Source organism: Gorilla gorilla, chromosome 9, assembly GCF_029281585.2.
Source record: "Gorilla gorilla gorilla isolate KB3781 chromosome 9, NHGRI_mGorGor1-v2.1_pri, whole genome shotgun sequence".
NCBI lineage: Eukaryota > Metazoa > Chordata > Mammalia > Primates > Hominidae > Gorilla > Gorilla gorilla.
In genome coordinates, this window is record NC_073233.2 from 122,481,427 (window position 1) to 122,493,912 (window position 12,486).

Here is a 12,486-nt window from a genome sequence, read left to right on the forward strand (position 1 = left end):
TGAAACCATTGTATGTGTATCCTGGGAGGTGAACAAATAAGTAAATAAATAGATGACAGATGGTGGGAGCCAGATTCCTCATGATTGATGTGGTAGGTGAAGGCTGGTGTGTGAACCACGTAGTGATAGATGAGAGAAATATCAGTATGAGCCCATGTTTAGCTTAATATAGATTGAAATGGATATTTTACATATAATTATAGATATGCATGTGTTACTGGCTAGTATCATACATATATATATTTTTTCTTTTTCTTTTGTTTTTTTAGAGATGGGGTTTTGCTATGTTGGCCAGACTGGTCTCGAATTCCTGGCCTCAAACGATCCTCCCATCTCACCCTCCCAAAGTGCTAGGATTACAGGCATGGGGCACCATGCCTGGCCAATATTTCTGAGCGCTGTCTTCTGAGAGGGCCTAGAAGCAAAGACACCCCAATAGTAACAAACAGAGCCAGTGTCTAGATCTTTGTTTCCAATACCATTCTCCAATGAAAGGAATCAGGGCTCCTTGGATAAATGGCTGATTCTAGGGCTGGGGCAGGGAATATACAAGATGAGCCTAAAGCATCTTGTAGTGTCGGAAAGCAAGAAATGCTCAAAAGAAGCAAACAAACAAAGGAACACAGGAACCAATGGAAAGAGCTCTCAATGGCCAAAGTAGAACAATTTGAGTAACAAAATAATGTACTGTTGGATTATGTCCCAAAGTATGAAATAAATATCTATGAATTCACACTGATGTAAATGAATGATTGAATAAACAAATATGTGAGGGATAATAGACAAATCTCTTGTACAGAAGAATTCCAGATAATGTATGCAGATTCTCCCCACTCAAGGAGATGGAACAGAACTGCCCAATCCTTAAGTGTGGAATTGACCTAGTGACCTCTTTCGAAAGAGTACAATAAAGAGCAGGGTGGGGCAGAAGGAAGAGTAATCTTACTGTAGAGAAACCTGATGAACATCAGCTCAGCCAGGTGCTCAAGATTAACATCATCAATGATGTCATATTGACGGCATGCATCCTTGATGTGATGTGATGAGTGGAAGACCACTTAGCTCTGTGATCTTCCTTCCCTAAACCCATGAATTCTGTTTAACCATGAGAAAAATAACAGACAAACTAACATGGAAGGACAGTTTACAAAATACCAGACCACTGTTCCTTAAAACTGTCAATGTCATCAAAAACAAGGAAAGTCTAAAGAGAAGTGACAATGAAATATAATGTTGGCTGGGTGCGGTGGCTCACGCCTGTAATCCCAGCACTTTGGGAGGCTGAGGCAGGTTGATCACTTGAGGTTAGGAGTTTGAGACCAGCCTGGCCAACATGGTGAAACGCATCTCTCCCCAAAAATATAAAAATTAGCCGGGTGTGCTGGTTCATGTTTGTTATCCCAGCTACTCGGGAGGCTGAGGCAGGAGGATCACTTGAACCTAGGAGGCAGAGGTTGCAGTGAGCCGAGATGGCACTACTGCACTCCAGCCTGGGTGTCAGAGCAAGACTCTGTCTCAAAAAGGAAAAGAAATGATGTAACATGGCACCCTGGATGGGATTGTGGATGAGAAAATGCATATTAGGTAGAAATTAAGGAAATCTGAATAATGTGTGGACTTCAAATTGTAAGTATCAGTATGGTTTTATTGGTTGTGGCAAATTATGCTACAATAATGTTGGAATGGAGGATATTGGGTACAGGGTATAGAAGAACTTCCTGTAATATTCTTACAATTTTTCTGTAAACCTGAAACTAACCTAAAGTAAAAAGTTTATTAAATCTTAAGAAAATCAGAGATTGAACAATTAAATACCACATTAAAAAAAAGGGAAAGGAAATCTTGGTATCTGATAAGATAACATTCATAACCAAAAAAGTATTAAGAGATGAAGCAGGATACCATATATGCAAAAGGATAATTAAAACATAAGCAATGAATATTTATGCACCGAGTACAGAGATACATGCTTAAAGCAGAAAATATAAGAGATTCAAGAATACTTAGAGAAATTCACTTTAAGGATAGCCACATCTAATATGTGACTTATTTATGGCATGCCAAGTGAACAAAGTTAGTAAGGCTATTAAAGAACTAATAACCATAAAGACAGATCGTGTAGATATATACTGAACTCTGAATTCTAATAATAGAGAATATAACTTTAGAGGAACATATGAAACCTTTACAAATATTCTCTATATCTTAGGTCATGAAGAAAACCTCAATAAATGCTAACTGGTAGAAATAATAATAAAGGCAGCATTCTTATAATGCAGGTATTTAATAGAGATTTATGAAATAAAAACCCCAAATACCATTCCACTCAGAAGTTAAAAATGTTTCTAAACAACTCGTGACTCAAAGAAAAATATAAATAAAATCAATTGGGTATTTTGAAAGTAACTATAATTAATGCATATTATGTTAGAATCTATGAGATACAGCTAAAAGAATTATCAGTTAAGTTTATAGCATTAAGTACCTATGTAAATGAGGAGATAAAACTAAATGAATTAAACACCCAGTTAAAAAGTTAGAAAAAGGAAAACAGAGTAAATCAAAAGAAAGTAAAAGGTAGGAATTGATAGGAAGGTAAAAGCAAAAGTAATGCATTAAAATACAGAAAAATAGTAGAAGAAACAAAAACCTGGGTTTTATTTTGAAAGAATAAAAAATAAAAAAATAGACAAGCCACTAGTGAATCTAATCAATTCAAAAGGAAGAAAACACAAATATGCAAAATTAGACATCTTTGAGGGAAAACCTGAAAAGGGGGAAAAGTTTAAAAGTCACAAGATGATTTTCACAATTTTAAGCAAATACATATGAGAATCTAGATAAAATGGATAACTCAGAAAATACAACCTATCAAAATTGACCTGAGTGACATTAAAAAAATAGAGAATAGTGAAAAAAGTAGCAGAGCACTGCTACTGAATGCACAAAGCCAGGCTGATGGAATTCTACCAAACTTTAAAGATCAGTCAATCCCAATATTACTTAAATAAGTTCAGAGCACTAGAAACAAATAAAAACAAAAAGCTTCCAAATCAATTCTTATGAAATAAGTGTAATGTATTTTCCAAAACCTAATATTGTACCAAGAACTTTAGATTTATGAGTATTGAGATATACATCTTAAATAAAATATTGGCAAGCAATCCAAATGAACATTACACAAAAATAATACATCATAATTCAGAGAGTTTTATTCCAGGAATACACATTTTGTTCCGTTTTTAATGTAATTCATCACATTAATACAGCTAATGTGAGGAATTACATGATTATCTTCATAAATGCACAATAGGACTTTGACAAAATTAGTACTGATTCATGTTGAAAAACACAACAAAAAGAAATTTATGGATTTCCTCTACACACAAAATATATACTTTAACTCAAAAGCTTGCATTTTACTTAAGGGAAACACTAAAGGCTTTGTCACCAAAATCAGGAACAAGACAAGGATGCCTACTATCTCATTACATTCAACATTGCGATGGAGGTGTTAGCTAATGCAGTGAGAGAAGAGAAAGCAATTCGAGACACTGGAATTGAAAAGGAAATAAAAATAATCTTTATTTTCAGATGCAATTGTTATTTATCTGAAAAACCCCAAAGTATCAATGGAGAAATGACTACAAATAATAAAAGAATTTAGTAAAATAGTAGGAAATAATATATAAAAAAATAGCTTTTGTGTGTATAGACAAAAAATAGAGAGAAGCTAAAATGGAAGTGACAATCCAATATATGGCAGCAAAATGATAATAAAATACTTAAGTGTACATTTAGCACAAGTGTCCAAGATTTATATGAGGAAAACTCACAAAACACTACTGAAGAAAACAAAATTGAACAAATGTAAAGGAAACCATGTCCTTGGATAGAAAAACTTAACATCATAAGGATGTTGTTTAGTCTTCCAAGGTTAACTTATACATTTAATAAAATCACAATAACAATGTCGTAAATATCTTCTGGGTCAGACAGGCTAGTTAGAAAGTTCACTTGAAAGGATAAGTGAAAGAGAGTAGTTACCAAACGTATGGGGAATAGAAAAGCCGAAAGTGTTGGGTGCGGGTGGGATTAGCTCTACTAGATATTAAAACTTACTTGTAAAAATCTTTGTAATTAAAGTAGGATGGTATTGATGCATGAATAAAAAGACAATGTAACAGAATTGAAAATCAGAAATAGATCTCATTATATATACAAATTTAGTATGCTACGGAGGCCGCACTCAACATCAGTGAGGATATAGAATGGAATTTTTAATAAGAGGATTAGGATAATTGGAGAGTCATATGGAAAAAGTTAAATGAGATTGATATCTTATACCTTTCAACAGCATAACTTCCAAGTGGATCAGATATTTATAGACAATGTAACTATACAAGTAAAAAAATAAGAAAACATGGATGAATACCTGTATAATCTTTGAGCGGGAAAAACTTTCTAACTGTGACTTAACACACAGAAACATGTTATAAGGGAAACAGCACTGCTAAAAAATAACTTTTGCATGGAAAAGGAAATCATAGACACAATAAAAAGATAAAATGACAAGCTGGGTTTACATGGCCAGATTGAGTGTTTAAATAAGTTATTTACTGATGAGGAAGTTGGTAGCTTTAACAAGGGCCATTTTGGGAACATGTGCAAGGTCAAATCCTAATTGGAATGGACTGAGGATGAATGGGAAATGAAGAAACAGAGGTTGTTGGTGTCCACAATGCCTCTAAGGAGTTAGGTAGAGAGAGAGAAGATAGGGCAGTAGTTGAGGTGGGGGAGGAGGGGCAGGACTAATGGAGTGGGACTGACTTGAGGCACGTCACACAGGTGAGGGCTTACTGTGTGATCTGCATCAAAGGTGATTTGCTCCTACCTTTGTGAAGTTCTGAGAAATTATAAAAATCATCCAGGTTACTACTGAAAAAGAGATCAAGATCAGCAGCATTTTTTGAAGCATTGTATTTGAGGACATGACGAATGTCCTAGGAGAGATGACACAAGAGAGGAGTCGTGAGAAGTGAATCTCTCTGTACTCACTCATTATTTTATTTATAACTTGTAATTTGCCTCCAAAATTTTGTTCTCCTTTTGTGAGTCACTCTCTTCTTTCCCTCTGCTAACTAACAACTCATACCCCCAATCCCTTTGTCTACCTATTGGATACTTCTTGTCGAGGTTTCACTCAGGATTGTTGCTTCCTCCTTCCAGGACCCTGAAATGGAAGTCAAAGTCACCTTATAGGTTCTCTTAATGCCCTCTGTATTTTCTTAGTTACAAGACATAACAATTACAATGAGAAGCAGAAAAATTAATTCATCAGCATGTCTTTTGGGGGACGATTAGGGATAGTGGATGGAACCACAGGAATATGCTCGTATTACAAAACATAATCTGTAAAATGCCTTTAAAGAAAGCCAGTCCTGTTAACTGGGCAGGGAGGTGGGATGGGTAGCTTTTGTTTTGCTGAATGCCAAGTCTGAAATTTGGAAATGGAAACTCCTTCAGGAATGAATTACTCTGCATAATAAAGAAGAGATGATCCAATAAGGCTGGGCACTGTATGAGGAAGGGGGAAGAAGGAGATAGAAAGAGACAATGAGGGAGAGAGATGGAGAGAGAGAGAAAGAAGCTCCTCCATACCATGCCCATGTTAGTACTGTCATGGAGAACGGAAATAAAATTATATGATTTAAATAGCTTATTTTAGGAAACAAAATGTAAAGCCTTGCCTCTTTGTCCCTTACCAAATCCTCAGTGAAATCTCAATTGTGTGAAAGCTTTTGTGTGAGTGGTTTCGTTTTGTGGAATCCAAAAAGGTTCTATGTTTTGAATCTGGATGCGCAGAGCAATTTAGATACTTCACAGGCAAAATGGAAGTGAGAGAACAAAGGATCAGTTTAGAGTTGGTTAACCTTTGGGAAGTCCAAGATGAAATTATTTTAAACAAGATATAGTACACAGTTGCAACTCATATTGAATCACTACCTTCTGATTGATCTATGACTTCCCAATTACTGAAGCGTGGTGTGGGAGAACTTGTAGAGGTGTTGAGTGTTGAGACCAAATGAATGAATGCAGAAGAGAAGACAAGGGGCAGCTCTAATTTGTGTCACACACTATATTGCAATAGATTATTTACTTTTTAATTTCCAAAAGACTTTCAATTTCTGAAGAATTGGAATAATGTCTATCGCAGCATTGTATGTCCAGTGTCTAGCATGGTGCCTGACAAGCACAATATTTGTTGAATAAATAATTTCAAAACAGAATCCCGATTTTTAGACCAACTTCAACTTCTGTCCACTGAAATTTCATATTTTCTCGGAATGTACAAAAAGCATGTTCAATAGGGCAAAGAAGAAAAAATCAGGCAAGGGACTACTCTGACCCCTCCTGCCCCCGAGACTGATCCAGGTTTTCTGACTTTTAAGTGAATTTTGTAAAGTATGAGTTATAATGTCTCATCTGATTCATTTTTCCTTGTCTAGAAAGTAGTGCGTATGGATATGTTTCAGCAGCATTGAAAAAAAAGTATGATTGCTATTGCACTTTTATAAATCTTAGATTCTCAATCTCCTTTTCATAGATCTTTAAACTTATTCTGTAAAATACTGGGTACTTACCCAATAGGTGTCAGGTAGCACAGAATGCACTGAAAATAAGAAGCAGCAGCAAAATGAATGAAATAAACATTTATGTTGGATTAGAATACAGTAGTAGAAATACCAAATTCTTGTTTATCTCTGAAGAAACCTTGTTCTTCTAAGCTCCTGAGTCTTTGCCCAAGCTGTGCTGCCTGAAATTCTTATTACCTCCTCCCTCACTGCACCAACACTGCTCAATCTCCACCATGCTTCCTGGTAAACTTGGAAAATTGCTATTCATTGTTTGGGTTTGAGCTTTAATGCCAACTGTTCTTTCCTCAATCGTTTTCACTGATAATTTATTCCTTTGTGCTCTTATAGTCTCGTATGCGTACCTTTGTAATAATATGTGCTATACTATTGTATCTCCTTATGTGTCTGTGCCTTCATTAGACTGATGGACATTCTAGAGGAGATTCCCTCGGAGAGTCCCTCATTCGAGAGGAGAATCACCTCAGGCTGAATCTACCTATCTTGGATTGCTGATATGTCACAAGATCCCAGTCCTGACAACCAAGCAGTTCTGTGGTTCGTATCCCTGGTCTGACATTTCCACTGATGCACTACCAACTTTGGTTAGAGTTGGCTCCTTTGAGAGTGGCCAGAGAGCTTCTTTGTCAGACGGAATTTTACTGATGGCAGAGTTTTGGAAATTTATTAACCCCATCCTCTATACCATGCTTATTTTTGCATCTATTTTCTACTTGAAACCCTTAATCAAGATCACATTTGTCTAAGCCATAAGTAACTGCAAATCAGACTTCTTAGAATCCTATGGCCAGATAATTTCATTTATTCCGAAATCAATGTCTCACCTAGATTCTACTCCTTAGCTTGAGCTCTGCATATCCCAGTGTCTTTAAGATACCTCCATTTGGAAATCCTCACTGGTAGAGGTGAGCTGAACCCAGCCTTTGCTGGCTTATGAAAGCCTATTCATGCACATTTCTTTCCAACTGCTCATTCAGTGACATCATCTTGGTAGCTTGAAATAGGCCATGATGGGTACATTTGGATCGTGGAAATCATCAAAGGCTATAAACAGGATTTTTTGGGAGAGCAGGTTTGTCAGTATACCCCTGCTCATAGGAATCTCAAAGTCAACTTGTCCAATTGCAATGTTTTTTCTTCTTCCAAATGTCTTCTACTTTTTCTTCTCCCCATGTTTGTGAATGGTATCCCAAATCAGAAACTTGGCCACTGTCTGACTCACTTGTCTCCTCTCCTTATGCTTCCATATGGTCATCCTCAGACAGGATTGAATCAATGTACAGAGCCCGCTAGTTGTCTCTTTCATCAGCTGTAATAGAAACTTGTAGCTGGACATGTGTTAGCCGAGATACACAACCTTTCCTGGCCTCTGTTGTATTTGACTGTGGCCAGGACACTGAGTTCTCTGATATGTAAGCAGAGGCCATGTGTGCCATACCTCCTCCAGGTTCTCTTTCCTCTTCCTACTTGTGTAAACGAGAGGGGGCAGCAGCCTAGCTTAGACCACAGAGGTGATGACAATATTCCAGAACAGGGGGTTCTTAAACATTCTTTGTGACATGGGCCCTTTGATAATCAGTCCTATGACCTCTTTTCCAAATACATAAAACAAAATGTATAGAATTATAACAAAAGCCAATTATACTGAGGTATAGTTATCAACATTTTAAATAAACTAATTTGTTATATAGTCAAATAGCATTTTTTAATTAACACGCTAAATAACAAAATTTAGCAGCCAGGTCTTACATTTACAGTAATTTCAAAGCAATAATAATTATGAGTGATATTTCAAGATTCTTTATTAACAGTATTGTGATATGAAAATAATCTGTGACTTCAAGTTGCTAAGCCACAGGCATTGCTAATACTACTGTGATTTGTTGTCATAATTCATAATTGAAGAGATTGCTAAACTTTATTTAGAAGCTAGTGAAAATAAAGATGTAATTTTTTTCCCATTCAGGTTCACAGGCCTCCTAAATTCTGTGCATGGGCCCATTTGTGGGCCTGCCAACCCTAGAATAAGACCACTGGCAGGGGATAGCAGAGCTTGATGTTTACCTTCCTGGATGACCTCAAGGTGCACACCCTAACTAGATAGTTACATGAGACATAAATCCCTATCTTGTTTTCTTGTTTAAGTCATTGCATTTTGGGAGTCTTTTTTTTTTTTTTTTTCATGGCAGCCCAGCCTGTCTACATCTACCTATTAAGTATCTCTTCAATTTGTGGTTCTTTTTTTTGTCATTACTGTTGCTGTCTGGTATAGGTATTTCTGGGGCATTAACTGGGAATTGTTTCAGTTTTGTTTTTACAGCATTACTGAGGTATAATTTACATTCAATAAGAATACATGATTTTTTTTTTTTTGAGATGGAGTCTTGCTCTGTTGCCCAGGCTGGAGTACAGTGGTGAGATCTCAGCTCACTGCAACCTCCACCTCCCGGGTTCAAGTGATTCCCCTGCCTCAGCCTCCTGAGTAGCTGGGACTACAACAGGTGTGTGCCACCATGCCTGGCTAATTTTTTATATTTTAGTAGAGACAGAGTCTCACCATGTTGGCCAGGATGGTCTCGATTTTCTGACCTTGTGATCTGCCTGCCTTGGCCTCCCAAAGTGCTGGGATTACAGGCGTGAGCCACCACGCCCGGCCAAGAATACATGCATTTTAAGTGCACTGTTTTATGAATGTTGGCAAATGTAGACGCCTGTGTACCCATCACAATCAATAAGTAGAATATTACCACCACCCCAAAGTTCCATTTCCTTGTCAATTTTGTCCTCCTCCTGTGCATGCCCCGCTGCCCATGCCTAACGTGTTTCTGGCCCCAGATAATCACAGATTTAGTTTTTGGCACTACAGATGAGATTTGTTTTTCTAGAGTTTCACATAAATGGAATAATGTAGAATGTACTCTTTTATGTCTGGCTTCTTAGACTTATGATTATGTTTTTGAAGATTCATCAAGATTGCATTTATCAGTAGTTTGTTCCTTTTCATTATTGAGCAATATCTCATAATATCTATTCCTCATTTGATAAATATTTGGGTTGTTTCAAGATTGGGGCTATTGTGAATAGAGCTGCTCTGAATATTCATATATGGTTCTCTATATGGACAAATGTTTTAATTTCTTTTTGGTAAGTACCTAAGGGTGGAATGACAGGGCCATATGGTAAGTAAATGTTTAACTTTTGACAAATCTACAAAAAGCCTACTGGAATTTATTGCTCTTAATCTGTAGGTAAATTTGGGGAGAATTGCTCTAGTAACAATATTGAGTTTTCCAATTCATGAAAACAGTTTATACCTCTCAGTTTGAATTTATGGAGAGTTGGTTTTATTTACTTTAAGGTGGGTCTTGAAAAGCCTGGGCTTTGTACACCACGTTCCTCCCTTTTACTGGAACTCAAAACCTACAAACTCTGTTTCCTCCTTCAGTGAGCAACAGATTAAATCTCTACTTATTCAGCTGTTGTTCTGTGCTACACTTTGTGGAGTCTCCCTTGGATACACAGAGCTCAGGGATCAGTCAAAGATTTGAGAGTAGATTTCAGGGCTTTTTCTTCTAAGGCCTTTCTCCTGGAATTTCCCTGGTCAATTGCCTTGAACTCCATCCTGTGACATTTCCAGGCTGCAAGTCTGCAGTTTTCTGCCTGAATTCAAGTTGCTTTGCACAGTACACACTGAGGTATATTGTCAGGATAAGAGCCCTTAAAGCTGGCTCCCACGCAGCATGATTCCCTACTTTTAAGTGTCAAATTCCCTCCAGTTTCTGCCAGTTTTTGGCCTTTTTCTAGTGCTTTCATATCATTTTTTAAAATATATTTTTTTCCAGAGTTTAATACTGTTCTATGAGAAATATTAGTCTCATCTAAGCCACTCTGCCATTTTTTTGCAGTTGGAACTTCCTAGTCCATTTATATTTCATATTATCATTGATATATCTATGTAATTTTATCTTACTATTTGGTTTTTATTTGTCCCACCTTCTTTATTTCTATTCCATTTTCTCCCTTTTTGACTTTTTTTTTTTTTTTGAGACAGAGTCTCACTGTGTTGCCCAAGTTGGAGTGCAGTGGCACTATCTTGGCTCACTGCAACCTCTGTCTCCTGGGTTCAAGCGATTATAGTGCCTCAGCCTCCTGAGTAGCTGGGATTACAGGCGTGAGCCACCACACCTGGCCAATTTTTTGTAGTTTTAGTAGAGACGGGGTTTCACCGTGTTGGCCAGGCTGGTCTCGAATTCCTGACCTCAAGTAATCTGCGTGCCTCAGCCTCCCAAAGTTCTGGGATTACAGGCATGAGCTACCGTGCCTGGCCCCCTTTTTGACCTCTTGTGTATTAATCAAAAATTCTAAAATTATTCTATTTCCATTCTCATTTAGCTTGTTATAAAAACTACTTTAATAATTTCTACTCTATTTTGGAAATTTCAATATGCATCTTTGACTTAATGAAGTCTAATATAAATTGGTACTTTTACTAATTATTAGGAAATGAGGGACCTTAGAAAACTGTACTCCATTTACATTTAACTCTTTCACATTTTCTTGCTATAGTCAGGCATTTCAGTTCTAGAAATATTTATTTTATTTCTTTTAGAGATGGAAAAGAAATATGCTGCCTAGGTTGGACTGGAACTCCTGGGCTCAAGTGATCCTCCTACCTTAGCCTCCCATGTAGCTGGGACTGTAGGCACTCACCACTGACTGGTTTAATTCTAGGAATATTTAAAACTCCACAATATATATAATACACACACACATATATATATATATAATCCTTGTTCATTTAGATTTGTACATTTAGTTTCCTTCTTTTTCATTCTTCTTTGCCGTTCTTTACTGTCATTTGGGAGAATTTATCTTCTGCTTCAAGAACTATCTTTAATATTCTGTAAGACATCTTCTAGTGACAAATTCTCAAGGTTACATTTTAAAAAATCTTATTTTGCTTTCATTTTGAGGGTTACTTTTGTGGGCTATACAATTCTAGATTGACAAGTGTTATTTATTTATTTTTGTTTTTGGTGGTTAAGAGTATCAGCACTTTGAGTATGTTACCTCATTTTCCTTCTATTTCCCTAACTGCTCTTTGTTCCTCTCTTGCTTTCTCTCTAGAATCTAGATCTCTCAACCCCTCACTGCCCTAGTTGCTCTCTGATGCTTAACAGATCAAATATAACATTCTGTAGCTTTTCTAGTTGCTCTCAAAAGGAGACTATATGCAAGTCTACTATTTTGGGAAACATAAATTTTATTTATAATTATAAACTATACACACATCTATGTATATGTGTTTATGTGTGTATGTATATATATATCCATATATATGCACATTCTATATGTTTTTATTTCATTTTCCAAACAAATGTCTGTGGCTGATGTGTAGAAATGCAAGTGCTTTATTTTAATAGTGCTTTTATATAGGCACACATAGAGAACAAAGATGATTAGAAGTGGCCATATTGGGTACGTTTGCCTTGTTTTCATTGTTAGTTTCAACATTTTACTATGTGTAATTAAATATATGATGTTGGATTTATGATATTTGCTTTTCTTAATGCCTTCTATTAGATTGAGGAAGTTCTCTTTTAAGAAAGAGTTTGTGAAGTGTTTCTATTACTAATGGAAGTTGAGTTATTGACAGAGGCCTTTTCTGATTCATTGAGGTAATTATATGAATTTTTAAACTTTTATGTTTAAATGTGATATATTACATTAGTAAATTTTCTAAAGCTAAACAATCCTCCTGTTACGGACTTAAGCTGAACTAGGTCACAATATAGATTGGATCTTTATACATAACTCTGCTGTGCTATGT

At 36.3% G+C, this 12,486-nt stretch overlaps 1 protein-coding gene and 1 long non-coding RNA gene across 2 annotated transcripts in view; both read right to left on the reverse strand.

Annotated features, from left to right (window-relative positions):
• Positions 1–5,001, reverse strand: part of NXPE1 (neurexophilin and PC-esterase domain family member 1) — a 30,548-nt gene extending 25,547 nt beyond the window's left edge. The window contains 1 exon segment of the mRNA XM_063693535.1: positions 4,895–5,001. Coding sequence (XP_063549605.1) covers positions 4,895–4,993 — 99 coding nt within the window. The 5' untranslated portion in view covers positions 4,994–5,001.
• A 90-nt stretch (positions 5,002–5,091) lies between these two features.
• LOC129523506 (uncharacterized) lies at positions 5,092–8,166 on the reverse strand. The gene is made up of 3 exons (XR_002007742.4): positions 7,481–8,166; positions 6,645–6,673; positions 5,092–5,233 (listed from the first exon to the last, which is right to left on the reverse strand). It is a non-coding gene; the product is annotated as an uncharacterized lncRNA (long non-coding RNA).
• Positions 8,167–12,486: the final 4,320 nt, after the last annotated feature.